The sequence below is a fragment of the Pristiophorus japonicus genome, chromosome 13 (assembly GCF_044704955.1).
Source record: "Pristiophorus japonicus isolate sPriJap1 chromosome 13, sPriJap1.hap1, whole genome shotgun sequence".
Lineage (NCBI taxonomy): Eukaryota > Metazoa > Chordata > Chondrichthyes > Pristiophoridae > Pristiophorus > Pristiophorus japonicus.
Window position 1 is genome coordinate 90,037,881 of NC_091989.1, and position 18,590 is coordinate 90,056,470.

General features: G+C 46.0%; 2 protein-coding genes across 9 annotated transcripts in view; one reads left to right on the top strand and one right to left on the bottom strand.

The window, feature by feature from the left end:
• The window catches only part of cnot1 (CCR4-NOT transcription complex, subunit 1), a 229,729-nt gene extending 218,540 nt beyond the window's left edge, over window positions 1–11,189 (top strand). For 4 of the 7 annotated variants that reach the window (XM_070897738.1, XM_070897740.1, XM_070897736.1 and 1 more), the window contains 6 exons: window positions 2,285–2,458; window positions 4,505–4,669; window positions 7,164–7,344; window positions 8,054–8,186; window positions 8,642–8,776; window positions 10,137–11,189. In XM_070897738.1, coding sequence (XP_070753839.1) covers window positions 2,285–2,458; window positions 4,505–4,669; window positions 7,164–7,344; window positions 8,054–8,186; window positions 8,642–8,776; window positions 10,137–10,215 — 867 coding nt within the window. In that variant the 3' untranslated portion in view covers window positions 10,216–11,189. Of the gene's footprint in view, window positions 1–2,284; window positions 2,459–4,504; window positions 4,670–7,163; window positions 7,345–8,053; window positions 8,187–8,641; window positions 8,777–8,866; window positions 8,911–10,136 lie in introns of all 7 variants that reach the window. The other 3 variants (XM_070897739.1, XM_070897742.1, XM_070897741.1) reach the window with 2 other exon arrangements.
• A 3,720-nt stretch (window positions 11,190–14,909) lies between these two features.
• The window catches only part of setd6 (SET domain containing 6, protein lysine methyltransferase), a 43,719-nt gene continuing 40,038 nt past the window's right edge, over window positions 14,910–18,590 (bottom strand). For both annotated transcript variants that reach the window (XM_070897745.1, XM_070897744.1), the window contains exons 4-9: window positions 18,306–18,447; window positions 17,429–17,623; window positions 16,913–17,045; window positions 16,616–16,796; window positions 16,374–16,516; window positions 14,910–15,265 (exon numbers count right to left, since the gene is read on the bottom strand). In XM_070897745.1, the coding sequence (XP_070753846.1) occupies window positions 14,951–15,265; window positions 16,374–16,516; window positions 16,616–16,796; window positions 16,913–17,045; window positions 17,429–17,623; window positions 18,306–18,447 (1,109 nt within the window). In that variant the 3' untranslated portion in view covers window positions 14,910–14,950. The remainder of the gene's footprint in view (window positions 15,266–16,373; window positions 16,517–16,615; window positions 16,797–16,912; window positions 17,046–17,428; window positions 17,624–18,305; window positions 18,448–18,590) is intronic.

The following is an 18,590-nucleotide window of genomic DNA, read 5'->3' on the forward strand; positions in this document are numbered from 1 at the left end:
AGGTTAGCTATGGAAAAGGGTCTAGAGTCAAAATACTTAATTGGAGGAAGGTCAATTTCAGTGGGATGAGAATGTTTCTGGCCCGGGTAAATTGGAATCAAAGATTGGCAACCAAAACTGTAATCTAACAATGGGCTGCCTTTAAAGAGGAGATGGTTCGGGTACAGTCGAGGTACATTCCCACAAGGGGGAAAGGTAGGGCTATTAAAGTCAGAGCTCCCTGGATGACGAAAGAGACAGAGTTAGATGAAGCAGAAAAAGGGGTGTATGATATGTCAGGTTGAGAACCAGGCTGAATATAAAAAGTGGAAAAGGTAATAAGAGGGGCAAAGATAAAGTATGAGAATACATTGGCAGCTGACATAAAAGGTAATCCAAAAGTCTTCTATAGGCATATAAATAGTAAACAGGTAAGAAGAGGGGTGGGGCCGATTAGGGACCAAAAAGGAGACCTACGTATGGAGACAGAGGGCATGGCTGAGGTACTAAATGAGTACTTTGCATCTGTCTTCACCAAGGAAGAAGATGCTGCCAAAGTCCTAAAGAAAGAGGCAGTAGTTGAGATATTGGATGAGATAAATATTTATAAAGGAGGTACTAGAAAGGCTGGCTGTACTTAAAGTAGATAAGTCACCAGGGATGCATCCTAGGAAGCTGAGGGAAATAAAGGTGGAAATTATGGAGCTACTATCCACAATCTTCCAATCCTCCTTGGATTGGATATGGAGGTGGTGCTAGAGGACTGGAAAATTGCAAATGTTACACCCTTGTTCAAAAAAGGGTGCAAGGATAAACCCAGCAACTACAGGCTGGTCAGTTTAACCTCGGTAGTGGGGAAGCTTTTAGAAATGATAATCGGGGACAAAATTAACAGTTACTTGGACAAGTGTGGATTAATTGAGAAACGAGCAATGGATTTGTTAAAAGCAAATCATGTTTAAGTAACTTGATTGAATTTTTTGATGAGGTAACAGAGAGGGTTGATGAGGGCAATGCGGTTGACATGGTGTACGTGGACTTCCAAAAGGCGTTTGATAAAGTGCCACATAACAGGCTTGCAGCAAAGTTGAAGCCATTGGAATAAAAGGGAGAGTGGCAGCATGGATACGGAATTGGCTCAGTGACAGGAAACAGAGTAGTGGTGAACGGTTGTTTTTTGGACTGGAGGAAGGTATACAGTGGTGTTCCTCAGGCGTCGGTACTGGGACCACTGCTTTTCTTGATGTATATTAATAATTTGAAGGGTGTACAGGATACTATTTCAATAATTGCGGATGACAAGTCTGGGAAGTATAGTGAACAGTGAGGAGGATGGTGATCGAATTCAAGAGGACATAGGCTGGTGGAATGGGCGGGCACGTGGCAGCTGAAGTTTAACCATGAAAAGTGCGAAGTGATACATTTTGTTAGGAAGAACAAAGAGAGACAATATAAACTGCAGGGTACAATCCTAAAGGGAGTGCAGGAACTGAGAGACCTGGGGGTATGTGGGCACAAATTGTTGAAGGTGGCAGGGCAGGTTGAGAAAGTGTTTTTTTTTTTAAAAAGCCTACGGGATACTGGACTTCATGAATAGAGGCATAGAGTACAAAAGCATGGAAGTTATGATGAACCTTTATAAAACACGGGTTCGGCCTCAACTGGTGTACTGTGTCCAATTCTGGGCACCACACTTTAGGAAGGATGTGAAGGCCTTAGAGAGGGTGCAGGAAAGATTTACGAGAATGATTCCAGGGATGAGGGACTTTAGTTACGTGGATAGACTGGAGAAACTGGGGTTGTTCTCCTTGGAGCAGAGAAGGTGGAGAAGAGATTTGATCGAGGTGTTAAACATCATGAGGGGTCTGGACAGAGTAGATAGAGAGAAACTGTTCCCATTGGTGGAAGGGTTGAGAACTAGAGGACACAGATTTAAGGTGATTGGCAGAAGAACCAAAGGCGACATGAGGCAAAACTTTTTTACACGCCGAGCGGTTATGATTTGGAATGCACCACCTGAGAAGGTGGTGGAGGCAGATTCAATCGTGGCTTTCAAAAGGGAGTTGGATAAGTACCTGAAGGAAACAAAATTGCAAGGCTACGGGGAAAGGGTGGGTGAGTGGGACTGGCTGAAGTGCTCTTGCAGAGAGCGGCACAGGATCGACAGGCTTAATGGCCTCTTACTGTTCTGTAACCATTCTATGATTCTGTCATACTCAAATTTGCTGAAGTTCCAATTAAAAGCTGTTACACTGAGAATGTTTCCGTTATATCTAATCTAATTTTCGCTGTTTTATCTTTCTAGGGCACTCTGCGTGTCTTGCTTGTCCTTTTGCACGACTTTCCAGAGTTCCTCTGTGACTACCATTATGGCTTCTGCGATGTGATCCCACCGAACTGTATTCAGCTGCGTAACCTGATCCTGAGTGCCTTCCCACGGAACATGCGACTGCCAGATCCGTTCACACCTAATCTAAAGGTACCAGAGCACCATCACTTGCACCCAGGGGTTTGAACTGTCAGACTGAAAAAGGTTGAACCAATGAAACAGAAGATGCATTGGCACTGTGTATTCCTAAGGACATAAGAAATAGGAGCAGGAGTAGGCCATACAGAAACCTTCACTTTCCCGCCCGATCCCCATATCTCTCGATTCCCTAGACCCCAAAAATCTATCTCTCTCAGCCTTGAATATATTCAGAGACTCAGCATCCACAGCCCTCTGGGGCAGAGAATTCCAAAGATTCACAACCCTCCGAGTGAAGAAATTCCTCCATCTCTGTCTTAAATGGTCTACCCCTTATCCTGAGACTGTGCCCCCGAATTCTAGACACTCCAGTCAGGGGAAACATCCTCCCTGCAATCTACCCTGTCAATCCTCTTCAGAATCTTGTATGTTTCAATAAGATCACCCCTCATTCTTCTAAACTCCAGAGTATAGGCCCATTCTACACAATCTCTCATCATAGGACAACCCCCTCATCCCAGGAATCAATCTAGTGAAGCTTTGTTGTACCGCCTCCAAGGCAAGTATATCCTTCCTTGGATAAGGAGACCAGAACTGTGCACAGTACTCCAGGTGTGGTTTCACCAGGGCCCTGTACAATTGTAGCAAGACTTCCTTACTCTTATATTCCAACCCCTTGTAATAAAGGCCAACATACCATTTGCCTTCCTTATTGCTTGCTGTACCTGCATGCTGGCTTTCTGTGTTTCTTGCACAAGGACACCCAAATCTCTCTGAACACCAACATTTAAATGTTTCTCACCATTTTAAAAAAGATTCTGTTTTTCTTGTACATCGTGTCCCAGTCTATCCAGGAGGATCCTGGACTCTCAATGCTGCATGCAAAACCTCATCCCTGCACAATAGCCTTGTCTGGTGCAGTGCAATCGGGAGGTTTTCTAGCAACGTCAGGAGCTGGCACAGGTAGTGAGCGATCTTACAGGGTATTTGTAGATATTGTCGAATACATGAAAAACGCAACACTTTCGTGCTTTGTTTATACTAAAAATCATTTAAACTGCAAGAGTTTGTTAGAATCATAGATCACAGAAGGAGGCCATTTGGCCTATCGTGGCCTCATTGAAAGAGCTATCGATTAGCCCCTCTTTCCCCCCCCCCCCCTCCCCCTGCTCTTTCCCCACAGCCCTGCAAATATTTCCTTTTTAAGTATATACCTGATTCCCTTTTGAAAGTTGCCATTGAATCCACTTCCACCACCCTTTCAGTCAGTCCATTCCAGATCACCATAACACAAAATTCTCATCTCTCCTCGGTTCTTTTGACAATTACCTCAAATCTCTGTCCTGGTTACTGACCCTGCTGCCAGTGGAAAATGTACATGTCGCTATGTACTCTCATCAAAACATCTCAGATTTTGAACACCTTTATTAAATTGTTTCTCTGCTTTAAGGAGAACAACCCCAGCTTCTCCGGTCTCTCCGTGTAACTGAAGTCCCTCATCCCTGGTACCATTCTGGTAAATCTCTGCACCCTCTCCAAGGCCTTCACGTCCTTCCTAAAGTGGTGACCAGAATTGGACACACTATTTGAGCTGAGGCCTAACCAGTGTATTGTAAGGGTTTACCAATTCATCGACGGTTTTTAGCGGTGCAGTGCATAAATTGAGCAAAGCAAAAGGTGTGCCGGTCTGTCGTCTTCTGATTGAAACTGAGCCCCCCCCCCCGGCAGGAACATTAACCTAACGTATCCCTTTTCAAATGCTAACTGACCTGTATATTTCCAGCATTTTCTGTTTCAGTTGCGGCAGTTCCCGCTCTTTATTTCTATCTGTATGTAAATTGAAAGCTTTGTGTCTCAAATGTTAAGTCGCCTGAAAGTTGAGTGGCTGATCAGTCCTGCGTGAACGAAGAGAATGAGCTGAGTACAAGGAGTGTAACTGTCCAGAATTGATGTGTCTGTGTTTAAAAAAAGTGGTTTGCACTGGGTCCCATTGTGGATCACTTTGCTGTGATAACTCTGGCTCTTTGTGACGAGGAATGTGTTAACACTGTGTGGCAGGTGGATATGCTGAGTGAAATTAACATTGCTCCTCGGATATTGACCAACTTCACGGGAGTGATGCCACCTCAGTTTAAGAAGGACTTGGACTCCTATTTGAAGACACGTTCTCCGGTCACCTTTCTCTCAGAGCTGCGCAGTAACCTGCAGGTGAGCAGGACGAGGGTAATTACACCTTATTTTTATGAGCTAGTTATTGAAATCATACTGTGCTTTTGGCTTTTTGGCAGAAATTATACAGACACAGAAGTACTGTTAGAGACACAACCATGCAATGGGAATGCAGTGTTGGGCGTGTAATCCGCAGATCCAGGGTGGTGAAAGTTGTACGTATGTGCACAGAGTGTTCGCAGCATATTTATCCAGGCTGACCTCATTTGACCAAATATGTGATGTTACTGGACAAATAAGAACCAGTCATTAGAGCCAACTTAGTCGGAGCAGGTAATCAAACAAGGCATTGAGATAAGGAGCTGATCATGCACAAGGTACAGTGGTCCTGTCCCAACAAGCTCGAGAAACCTACACATCCGGGTTTGGTTTGAGTGGGTTTGGCTTGTCCGGTTCACCTGATCGTCCAAAACTTTGTCTGCTGTACAGAGAATCCACTGAAAACGTTTGAATGAGAGATGTGTGAATGTGATCTCATACAAGGAATAGTATGGTAGTATAGAATTGAGCTGTGGTGGGAGGGGAAGGAGAATTCAGGACCTTGCTGCCGGAGTCGTTCAGTCTCCTTTACGAGTTTACTAGTCTAATTCAGTAACTTCCCTTTTGGGGGTTTATCTGCCTGAATTATGGCATTTCAGCTTGCATGATGCGGGAAAGCTAGCTATTAACTGGTTAATAGTTGTCGGTGTTTTGACAGACGTATATAATGGAGAGAAGTTTTACTGCAAGATTTTAAATTCCCCTGTCCTTGACCAGGTATATCAAGCCAGTTACTGAAGCTCTTTCAGCTGCTAGTAGTTGTAGTATATGACTGGTTCATTCGGTTACAAGGTTGACTGCAGTGTTTTTCCCACATTCCTAGACTTTGCGTATGTTTTTGAAATTAGTATTTTATAATATGGGGTATCTTTCTGAGATCCAACATTACCGCAAGTTGCAAAATTAGAGCCTGGAAAATGTACTATAAGTTTATCGTGACAACTGGCACAGCTTGGCTGAGTGAGGTGTATGTAATTTTACTTACACCTGCCCAGCAGCCTATTCCTCAATGCCACCTAAAGGATCCCTTTATGTTAATTTAGTGTTGAAATAGCGTGTCCTCGTTTCTCACTGAGGCGGAGGTTCTAAGTAGCAAGGACAGTGTGAGCAGCTGCCAGGCCTTGTCATCCTGACCCATTCCCCAGTCTTCATGCTGCTGCAGTAAATGACATAATCGGGTTAGTGAGCCTAACTGTGGCGGCAGGCAGTACCAGCTGGATTAAGGAACTTTCTATCATTGCAGTGTGATGCCTGGGTTACAGGATCAGGGTGCAGGTGGACAGGTGCCCACAGCTGTAGTGCCTTGCTTGCTACTTTGAATTTATTGGCTGTTTTACACTTGCCTTTGGGAGAGTGGCAGAATTGCAATGTTAGTGATTCTAACAGCAGCAATGCTAAATTAGCCGTACTCCTTTTACTAACTTTCACACAATTCTCATGCAGGAAGATCCTTTACCTGGGCTGCAATTCGTTAAATACCTTGTCCAGTCCCCACCAATGTTCCCTGTGGGTGTGCGGCCGGGCATCAATCTGAAGGTACCTCACAGGCTGTCACGTCGAAGATGCAAATTTAACAGTGGCGCACACCCACAGTAATATTTAGAGGAGGCATTGATCCCCACCACTTAAAATGTCCACGTTTAAAATGGGCACTCGCTTGTATCGGCCGTGTATTAATGTCAATTTCAGAGTTGCCGGTTACAGTGTCTCAAGTGCTCCATGTATTCAGACAGAAAGAGCTGTGCTACTAACCTGGGATATTGTCTGACTGCAGTATACAGAAACACTGGTGCATGTTGTTATTTAAATATATTTAACAAAAATAACACCATGCATAATAATCCCAGTAGCCGAAATGTAGTGCCCTGAGGAAGCGTTGGATGTTTTAATGCCTCCAGTTTGCTGATGCTTATGGCCAGAGTGAGGTCGGTGTTGCACAGCTCAGGGTCCTCAGTCCGTCGCTGGTCCAGTGATGATGAGGTTCGTTCAGGGAGCTGCGGCTCCTGATGTGCAACAACATTCTTATAGTGCTACCGTGTTACACTGGCCATCGTGTGTAACTGGCAAAAGCGAACTTGCTATAAGCGATGGGGATTGTATTTAAATCAGTGGCGATAATTTGTTTGAATATCTCCAGCCGATATGAATCAATTAAGTGACACTTGAATAGAAGTGTCGAGAGTAAATTCCCTGGTGGCCTTGTGGGTAAATACACTACAAGTTGTCCAGCCGGACAATTCAGAAGGTCCGTGGGCTGAACGCTGTGTTAGCTGATCTCGGCCGAAGCAGCAGTAGGGGAGCTACAGTTGGCATCTCTTGGCCAGGGAGGGGGAAAGTTAATCACAGTCTCCTGCTTCTGATCACTGTCCAGCCACCATTGCATACATATTCTGCACTCGTGTAATTAGTTTGCACAGAGAACAGAGTTATTTCTCTCTTTGTGCTTCAGGTCTCAAATGAACCTGGTAATCGGTACAACATTCAGCTAATCAACGCCCTGGTGCTGTATGTGGGAACGCAGGCGATTGCTCACATCCATAACAAGGGCAGCACGCCATCCATGAGCACTATCACACACTCGGCCCACATGGACATCTTCCAGAACCTGGCTGTGGACCTCGACACAGAAGGTAAGGATCGGGTCAGGTTTTACATCTTAGTATCTCTATCTTTGCTCAGTATGTTCTGCCACTTTAAAGAAGGATGGAACAGGGGATAAATGATGTAAAACCGCTCTGGTGGCTTGTTTGGTGAGCGTGGTGCGAGTGGGAATCTGAGACGTATGAACCAGCTTCCCGATTTGATAACTGATCTGTGCCCGGATAGCAGTGGGAGTGCTGCGATTAGCCTCGGTGTCCCTGGGATAGGGGCTAAAAAATTCAGCCAGATTCCTGCTTCTGAAATATTGTGCTGTGCTGGTTCTCAAACATTTCTCCATTCAGTCCCATTCCCATTCCTTCCATAACCTTCAAAATCTTTCTTTTTCAAATGTTTGTCCACTTCCCTTTTAAAAGCTAGTCTGGATTCTATCCCCACCATTGTTTCTGGTAGAGTATTACAGGTCCTAATGATACTACGTACATAAAATTCCGGTGTCTGGGGAACACAACCCAAGGCTCATTTTCTTAGTCGGTGATCATGCCAAATATCTGCTTATTTCTTGCCTTTATCTCAGTGGGGGATTAAATGACACAGCAGAGATTTGGCTTGTGGCTCTCACTTGCTACACAAGCAGAGCAATCTAGACGTTTCTTTTATATTCAGGAAAATGTTGTGTGGTCTGGGTTGTTGATCTTTCTGTCTCTGGCCACCTGGAGTAATTGCTGTTCCATCTTTCAGGTCGGTACTTGTTCCTGAACGCCATTGCCAATCAGCTGCGTTACCCCAACAGCCACACTCACTATTTCAGCTGCACCATGCTGTACCTGTTCGCTGAAGCCAACACAGAAGCTATCCAGGAGCAGATCACCAGGTGAGGAACTGGGGAAGTCTCGTCTCGTCTCTTCCCTGCACATCTGTCTTGTGCTGATACTGTCTGATGGCACAGATAGAGATAGCATGTGGTTTAATTTTTTTTGTCTTGGTATGGGTTGTAAACTTCCCATCAGTGTACCCCCAAAATTTCCCCTGCGTTTGGGTTACCAGTACTACATATACAGGAAGGTAATGTCGTAACCAGAGAGATGTTTAATTTAAGTAGAAGGTGGTGCGGCAAGAAATGTAGTCAGATTTACAGAAAACCAGTACAGCCTTCACATTATGTAGTGAGACTATGTTTTGGGTTTAGTTAATGTGCAAAATTTCAACAAGTTAACGTATAAGGTTTTGCCATCTGTGTGTATTTTCTTGCCCTGATTCACTCAATCATTAACAAAAAATTAAAGTTATGGACCCTAATTGTGACTCTGCTGCTTTTTGGTTTGTCAGGGTGCTGTTGGAGAGGCTGATTGTAAACAGGCCTCACCCGTGGGGGCTCCTCATCACCTTCATTGAGCTGATTAAAAACCCAGCCTTCAAATTCTGGAACCACGAGTTTGTCCACTGTGCTCCTGAGATTGAAAAGTAAGTGCTTTTGGTTTCCTCTTTTTCCTTGAATCCGCCTCCGGTATCCGATCTTTCGTTATTGAGAGAGTTTATCTTTTGCTTCTGTAGGTTGCAGCTTATACCTCTCTCCAAATATCTGACCCGAGCCCCAGGTATGCTCTTGCACCAAACTAGTACTTAGTTAAGAATATTCTTGTTTCAAGCACCAAGCCACAGTCTTCAGAAATGCAGATGTCTCAATGCAGTGCTGGGGAGCGCTGTACAATCTGAACGGTTGGACTGTTTCAAACACTTTGTCCATCTCGTGGGTTTACTTCCTTGCAGTTTATCCAGCTCCATTTCCTTTCCAGTTTTACTTCTGACCTTTCTGTAAGTTTATTTTTCTCCTCCTTAATCGCTGAAACGCCATACACCGCATCATTGATAAAATGACAAAATGAATGTTTACGTTGATTCAGTAATCTTATCAAGAGGATGTTTTTCTTTCGCACTTTCCCCACAGCCGTTCTGTGGATGTGCCCACCCTTGTTGGAGCACAGTTGTACTGGGGCCGACACCCGTCTGGTGCCTTGTACACGTGGCTGATCCTCATAACCCATCGCGGGTGGTGTCGACCATGGAGGGTATTGCAGTTGAACTTCATCCTGTCTCTGCACATGCACATCTTCCACTGAGGCGCTGGATAGCGATAGAGAGGAACCCTGGCCAATTAATTTTTTTCATCCATTCCAAGCACAGGAATACCGAGACCAATTGTGGCCATTGCTGCCATATTCCATGTTGGACATTGCACTTGATACTATCAGAACTGTCTGGCTTATTACCACATCACATGATCCGTTAAGCCATTGTTGGGGTGGAGTTGCAGCCTGCCTCGTGACCTGTTAAGATTGTAACCCTGTATAAAATGTATGATGGTTGGGTGTTTAATGCACACAGGAAGTGCCCCCGTGGTGTTCTGGCGCCGTGGCTCAGTGGGTAACGCTCTCACTTCAGACTCCGAAGGTCGTGGGTTCAAAGCCCCATTCCAGAGACTTGAGCACATAATCCAGGCTGACATTCCAGTGCAGTGCTGAGGGATCGCTGCACTATCGGAGGTGTCGATTTCGGATGAGACGTCTGGCCTCTTAGGTGGACGCAAGAGATCCTATGGCACTATTCGAAGAAGAGCAGGGGAGTTCTCCCGGGTGTCCTGGCCAATGTTTATCCCTCATTAAATGTCACTAAAACAGATTCTGTTAATTTATTTCATTGCAATTTGTGGGAGCTTGCTGGGCATAAGAATTGGCTGTAAAGTGCATTTGAGATGTCCTGACGTTAATTTCTTCCTTGGTTTGTTTTAACTTGTGACTAATGTTGGCTGCTGGGTGTTTTGCAGGTTGTTCCAGTCTGTAGCTCAGTGCTGTATGGGACAGAAGCAGGCACAACAAGTAATGGAAGGCACCGGTGCCAGTTAAAACCATGAAGAATACCACCTTGGACATGCAACATGGAAAGAGTGATGGGCAGCCTGTGTTTTTCTTGAAACTGACATTGGTTGTGTAACTTGCTGGTTCTTCCAATCAGATGCAGTAAGCTGCATGAGTCAGACATAGGAACCGTGGTCAATGAAGCACTGACTTCATGTTGGACATGTTTTATTTTTCATTTGTCACTTGGCCAAAAAAAAACAAATGCTGTGAATATCATTTGAAATGATATAAAAAAAACAATGTAAATAAAAGGGAGTGCAACCTTAAACTGGACTTTCTCCATCTGTGCAAATTGTATTAAACTGACTTTTACCCAGTTATTACCGTTGGCAGCTGATGACACATGACGATTGATGAAGCATGTCTGGGACAGATTCCCCATCATCCCAAAGTCCAGCCGCGCCCCAGATCCTCAGATGTTACAGGAGCTGCTCTTCGTCCGATGCATTTTCTCCTCTTTGTGGGGGGGCAGCAATATCAACTTTTATTTGTCCTGTTTCTAATATATATATATATAAATATATATATAAAATAACCTCCAGCAGAGTGGTATGGAGATGCAGTATGGTTTGCAAAAAGATTTTTTTTATTTTTAAGATTTTTTTTATCTTTTAAGGCGAGCAGCTCCTTCTGTCCTTAAACCAAAAGGGGGTGTCCCGGGCTAAGTGCGGCGTTCACCATGTTAATGCGAAGGAAAACGAGAGGTTCTCCCTGAATTCTGTAAATTGTGGGATAAAAAGAGCCAGTTTTGCGGCACAGAGTCGATTAAGTTTGTAAAAAGAAACCAAGGACCAATACAGGCCATTTTGTAAGGATTTTGAATGTTGTTTTGTAAATGTATTGGTCCATGTGTTGTATTTTGTAGTCTTTGTAGTTTCCTTGGCTCTAGTTCTGCCACTTAACACTCTTGTATGTAAGCATATTGTAGTTAATGCATTAAAACCCATGTCATGCAGCAACCTCCTCTTTGTTTATTGCCTCTAGACACTAAAGCCAGGATTGTGTTCATTGTATAGGCCAGGGCTGGTTCTGAACCTGATTGTGCATGTGTTATGCCAGTTTAAAAAAAAAAGTGTTGTCACTTATCCACCAACCCAGCACTTTGCACTTTTGTTTAATTGCCAAGTGTGGAGGCCATAATTAGAAGATAAATTCACACCTAAAATTTGGTGACCTGCATGCTCAGAACCAGCCCGTGTTAAGTGTTCAACACTATCTGCCTCGGGTTGTTCCTTCTATGTTGCGACATCGCTCACAATCCACCCCAAACTCAGTCTGCTCAGTTGCTGCTTGAGTTTTTCTTTTTTTTTGTCTGCTCATCAGGGTGAGGGATGTTCGTGCTGGGGAATGGAACATTTTCCATTTCAGGCACCCAGTGTCTGCAACACGCACTCCTCAGGTGGCAGTTCAAGTTAAACTCACTCAATTCCATCCAAACCTTCACAAGAGTGGCCCCTATTTGCACCTGTGCAGTATTTGTGTCTCATTTCCTGCACAACCAGCCATCTGTTGGGCCGAATTGAGTGACCTCGCCAATTCGAATTAGAGGCGGTTCTTTGCTGTTTGCCCACCGGAATCTGTATTGAAGCTACATAGGGCCTTGTAGCTAATAGCCAGAGGAGCGACTGGGCTGAATTTTAACTCCTGGCCCCAGAGATGAAAGGCCAGTGTCTGTCCCATTGCATTGCCCAGTTACCTACAAGAGCTATTCTGTGGTATTCAGTGGCACAAATGCATTAGAGCCAGGGTACGCAAGCTTCTGTCTTTGTGGGCACTATAGGTGTGTGCCATGGAGCCACATATAACGTTTGATTCGTTCAGTGTTTAGCTGAAGTTGCTGATACCCACAGATCTTCGTGTTCTAGTTTAAGGTTTATCCACCAGCGAGGCAACTGTACTAAAAATGGTCCTTTCCAAACCTCTAGGCCCTCAAAACTGGCAAATAAGAAATATAAGCACAAATAGCTGCGTGGGCTTGGAGAATTAGGTTGTCATGGCACACGGGGGCTCCACGGCACCTGGAGGCTGAATGTTGGGACTCTGCTGGAGCATCAACATGAAGTGCCATGAGGAAGGCGGGGGCTGCAGGTTTGTGTTTCCATTTGTGCTGAAGTAGGAGGGCCAGGGGCACCAATTGAGGGGAGAAATGTACTTGACTGTTGTATGTCTGATAGCCGGCTTGTGCATTGTGAGGGTGGCCGAATGCTTGGGCTCAGAAAATGAGGATTTTTTCCCTTGTAAAATAAAAAAAACTCTGGGTCTGCACTTGAAACTGTTTTTGTTTTTGCCTCCCAAATTTTCTGAGTTTATAAGGATGCATTCGTGTGCAAGCATAAACAGTGGGCGTCAGTCAGAAAGCTCCCATAAAAGATCATGGCTGAACCCAATCTTGACCTCGCCCACTTTCTAGAATGGATAATGATCAGGATACTGAACCCTGGCAGATTCCTAACCTCCCTGGGGCTCAGGCCATGTACAGTAAACATATTGCTATGGCAGGTGGGATCACCTAACTTGGCAGAGACTAGTGCTGGGTGCATGGTTTAGTTGATGCAACAACAGGACCAGCTGAGCTAGCAGGTTTCCACCGCCATACAACCTTGGCCATTCCCAACAAAGCGAAACATGCACGGGGAAAGGCAATTGATCGCCTGGGGCTGTGAGCTGATGCAGAAACCCATCTGGTAGGAAATGTGGTCGACCTTTCTCTCTGGACCATGCTTTAATTCAGTTCTGGTTTGTACCTGGATTGATGGAACATACTGAGCAGCCATGAGAGATGTGAGTGAACCACCTCCATCTGGATCATGCTTGTTTTTGGGTCACCTTGGGGTAGATTTTCCTCACTCGTACCAAGGTCTAAGCTTGGCAGAGCAGAAAACTCGAGCAGCTTTTGCTGCGACCATGTCTTGCACCCTGGTGCTGAAGAGCATCAACTACCCCCAGGTTTCTGCGATTGTCAGTCTTGAGGGATATTTTCTTTAACCACATTCCTCCCCTCATCTGAAGGTTTTCACTTGCAGAGGCAGAGACTTGATCGAGATGTGGTGAGTGTAGAGTTGCTACAGTCTTTTAAATGGGAACTTGAGTTCCTGACCGAAGGGGAATGACCAATTATAGAGGGGAACTATTTTGCTGCTGTGGTTTCCTGCCGTTTTGATTGCCTCGGAGTCAGAGTTCTCCCTCCCTCCCAGCAGTTTTGTTTGGGCCTCGGGTGCAAAGTTTCACTATCAACCAGCATAGAAGGGCCTGCTGGTTTCTTCTCCCCACATTCTACCCTACGTAAACTAGAGGTGATCCAAAACTCGGCAGCCCGTGTCCTAACTCGCACCAAGTCCTGCTCACCCATCATCCCTGTGCTCGCTGACCTACATCGGCTTCCGGTTAAGCAGTGCCTCGATTTCAAAAGTCTCATCCTTATTTTCAAATCCCTCCATGACCTCGCCCCTCCCTATCTCTAATCTCCTCCAGCCTCACAACCCCCTCCCCCTGGGAGATGTCTGCGCTCCTGCGTATCCCTGATTATGTGTCAACCAGCAGTGGCTGTACCTTCAGCTACCTGGGCCCCAAGCTCTGGAACTCCCTGCCTAAACCTCTCTACTCTATCTCTCTCTTTCCTCCTTCAAGATGCTCTTTAAAACCTACCTCTTTGACCAAGCTTTTTGTCACCTGTGCTAATTTCTACTTATGTGGCTGTGTCAAATATTTAGCGCATGGCTCAGTGTCATTTTTAGCGCATAATGCTCCCGTGAAGCCCCTTGGGACATTTCACTATGTTAAAGGTGCTATATAAATACAAGTTGTTCACCTGCTACAGTGCAGCCAACAGGAGCTTTACTAATCTTCTGTTTGCCCTCCTAATACTACTCACTGCCTTCATCAGCTGAACTCTTCAAATTGCTGAGCAATTTTTGCATTAAATCAGGGCTTGAATGGGTCGAGATGTCTTGTATTTTTGGAATAAATGTGAACCAGTGAGACCAGCCCATTGCTTTTAAATGTAATTAGGAAATCTAGTGACTAAGGAAATGGTCAGTGAGTAGATGACCACTCGAGGTGTTTAAAATGTTAAGATTTGATAGGAGAATCAAAAGGGGCATAAATCTTGCAATTCAAGCTAGGGCATTCAGGAGTGAAATCACTTTTTCAAACTAAGGCTGGTAGAAATTTGGAACTCTCCCAAAAGACAGATTGCTGGAAAGTGGAGTTGTGGTGATAATTGAATAGCGGCGCAGACCAGAGACCCCTCTTGTACCAGTGCAACACGTCTAAGCTAGCTCTGAAGGGGTAGGAGCTGGATTGAGACTGTCAAAAACCCATTTTATTTCTGACCCTTCATGATGCCAGTGAGAAAATCCTCAAAGTTTTATAACTATTACATGCTCTGTGACATTACCACATGGGGGTGGTACCAAAAATAGAGAAGCTTGTGCCCTCTAGCACTGAGGATTAAACACACTATCTGGTTAATTGATTATTTTTCCTGGGACTAGGCCCAGTGCCATAGCTGGACTTGATGGGAAAAGGTTCAGAATGAAGGAATATTTCAATGGAGAAAGGAAGCATGAAATTGAATCCTTCACCTGGAGCATCTAATCTGGCCAAAAAAAATCCACCAACCCTTAACCTTGGGTGCTGGCATACAGGTCCAACGTCAAACACAATAATTGGGGCAAGAAGAATATAAAACCAGGATTTTATTCCTTAGTTTCTTGTGCGGCTAGGCGGTGAGCTGCAACAGTCGATGTAAAATCATCTTCTGCGCGTATCGGACCTGCAGAGAGTCGCGTTCCCGTTTACTGAGCTGGCGGTAGGTCTCCTCATTGGCCAACGTGGCCTCCTCTTCCTTTAGTCCTGAGCTGTAGGATTTTAGCCTCATTGTCACAGTATTGCGCAGAAGTTGTTTCCAGGCGGGCTTTAGGTTGGGTATCACTGTGTTGGCAAGGCTGGAAAGGTCGTCATCCTCTTCCTCGTCCTCCTCCCACCCATCGTTGGCTTTGTATTCTTCAAATTCTTCCATCGTCATGCTCAAGACCTGGTCATTTGAGTGTAGGAGAGAGAAAAGATAACACCAATGAATCTCGGGCTGCATTAACTGGCAGCTGAGATTGCAGTAAGCAACCTCTGTCACTTTAAACCCAGAAGCTGCAAAGTTAATTGAATTCACAAAAGGGAATCACCTTCCCTTTTCCTACAGCCTGAGATTCCTAGACTGATATAGGAGGCACATTTAGCCCATCCTCCCTGTGCTGGTTATCACACAGACCCACACCCAGAAAATTTCTCCCAAGTATTTATCCAATTCCGTTTTGAAGGTTATTGAATCTGCTTCCACTGCCCTTTCAGGCCGTGCACTCCAGATCATAACTTGCTGAGTAAAAGGGTTTATCCTCATTTCACCTCTGGTTCTTTTGTGTGTCCTGTGGTTACTGACCACTGGAAATAGTAAATGAGGAGAAACTAGCAAAACACTATTTGGGGGGGGTGAAATTGCCCTCGCTCAGGGTGGTAACCTTTCAGGGCCAGGACTTTTATAGCCCGGAAGATCCAATGTCGAATTGAGTCTACCGCCACTCAAAGGAAACGGAGGCCATCTCCGCCGCTCCTTTGAGGGGCGCTGAGGCCAGCGTTACGCGGACACTCTGCTCTACAACACTCCTTCCCTTGCATCGCCAGGCCAGCAGCCTGGAACCCAAGACAGAGTGCCCGACGGCCCGATCCATGCTAGGGCCACCAGGGTCAGGCCGACAAATAAAGATGGCCTCCCTTTAAAAAGCACCCCACGAAGCTGGCGTTTACATCCAGCCTCGCGGGGGCACTTGGGGGTCGGTGCGCACAGCAATGACGTCGTCACCGGTTGTGCAGCGGCCTGGGGTGTTGTGCTGCTAAGACGATGCCTATTAAACCTCCAGGGCAATTTCCCAAACTATGATTTTGAACACCTATTAAATCTCCACTTAATCCAGCTGTTCAAGTCTCCATGGGCAACAACCCTCCACAGCACCAACGCATTAGGAAATATATCGACTATACTTTAACCCTAATGGATGATAATCCTACTGAGCGCAAGACTCACCCCCATATTAGATGCTACATTTACAGAGCACCAAAATGCTGGGTGTGTCGACAGCTGGTCCCCTCACCTTTAGGGTGCTGTAAAGTTCTTCCTCCGTCAGAACTCCTGACTGGCCAATCACAAATTCCCCCTCTTCTCCAACTATCTCCAGTTCAGTCAGGAATTCCCACTTTTCCATCAGTAGCTTCCTCTCCGCTTCTGTCCGCACAGCTTAAAACACAAAGCACATTCTGGTCACATCTCCTCTCCTTCCCCCGGCAGCACACTCCCAAAGCGGGCTGGGGCTGGTTACATTGCTCCAAGACCAACCTTGCAAGGCAGCGTCATACATCATCTGCATGCGGATATCCATGGCCTCATGTGTGTTGCTGGGATAGGGTTCGGTGAAGCCGTACATGTGCAGGAGTTGCCAGTTAGCGAGTTGGCCATACGTGTTAAATATTTCTTCACCTTTACTGATCTTCCTGATGGAGACCATTTTCAAACACTCCTATAAATGCAAAGGAAGACCAACAGATCTGTTTCTATATAAAATATGTACCCATACTCCACTACCCACCTGCAATAATCCACTCAGCCCCCTTCTACCACCCACCCCATACTCACTGGTGTAAATTCCAGGTTAGCATTGTGATTGGCCACATGATTCAAGATGTCAGCCATTGGGACCATCATGGGAGGGTTTGGGGCCTTCTCATCGTCGTCGTCATCTTCCTCGTCCTCCAGGGGTTCCTGGAAACTGTAGGAAAAGAACCCAACTTCAGCCCGTATAGTCCTCACTCCCAATCACCCCACCACACCAACACGGGTACAGATTCCCCAGCGCAAGCCATTCCCGCGCCGCGCCGCCCCTCCTCCTCACAGTGCTGAGCTGGAGACACTCAGCAGGCCGGCATTCCCCAAGAAGGGACAGACAGCAGTCCCCCAGACAGCCCTCATCCCTGTGACCACTGTTTATGCGCGAAGTCAGACAGTGAGCGTTGGCAGGCTATTCCACAAGCGGGCATCATAGACCAACACAATTTAACCAGCAGGGATCACTGGAGAGGGAAACAACAGCCTATTGGATTTTTCTCTCTAAAGTACACAGATGAACACAAACAAATGTGGAAATGTACTCACCTATAAGCCATAATAAATGCCACCAGCTTCTTATAAAGATCCAGGGTGTGTTTGCGTGGGTCAAAGGTGTCAGGGTGAGACTTCATGAAGGGCAGCACTATGCTGTTATATTCTTCTTCGATGTTGAGCAGGTCTTTCTCCACTGCTAGTGCCACCCCCGTGCCCAGCAGCAGCCGGTTCCTCTCCTCCTCGGACCTGCACAAACAAATAAAGCCAAAGTTACTCATTCGCACACTGGACCGTCTCCCTCTCCCTCTCCCTCCCCCAACCCCCAGGCGCCGTCACTCAGAGAAACTGATTAGTCATTCATCGCTTGTGAGCCAAGGCACTGACTGTAGGCAGGACATTCGACTATTGGAGGGCATCACAGCCGAGCCCAATCCTCACACCTGGTTTCTATTTACACAAAAGGGTTCCTGTTACAACCATTCTGAACTTCATCTGGTTAAAAACCCACCTGCTCCCTCGTTTCCCCCCCAAGTCCGCCACCCCATCGCCCCTGTACGTTTACTTGTCAGGGACGAAGAGTCCTGCTCTGAATCGAGGAGGTTAGTTCTTGATGTACAGTTATCCAGTGAATCTCTACATCACCAACACAACAGGGCCAGGGAAAAAGAGGCGGCTGCAGCAGTTCCATGCAAAAAGCCGCAGAGGCTCGGATGGGCGGGGATGACGGGCGTGGGGGAGACCAGAGAGGTTTGAGTCCTGAGATTTCTTATGTTGCTGATGAAAATTGGTTTAAGCTTCAATACTTTGCCGCTGTTGGCTCAGCTCAGCTGGTTAAAGGACTGAGTAACTGAGCCTCAGGAGAAGGAAATGTGGCTGATTTAAGACCATCACATTCCCAACACTGCCATCCCAAACAGAGGCCCCTTACCAGAACATTGGGTGATGCAGGGTGCTGAAACCGGGCCAGAGGGAGAGGTAGGGCTTCCAGCGGGACTCGCCGCTTGTGATCTCAAACATCATGGAAAGCAGGAGTGGCACCCAGCCCGACTGGCTCTCCAACGCAGCCTCTTCTGAAAACAGACACCCAGCAGAGGTTAAAGCATTCACAGCAAGTCCCAGATACACCTCCGCATACACAACACACCTGGCCTCATCTCCTAGGCTCCTGGTTTTCAGGCACACTTCCCCAATTCTCCCGACTGCGACTCCTCTC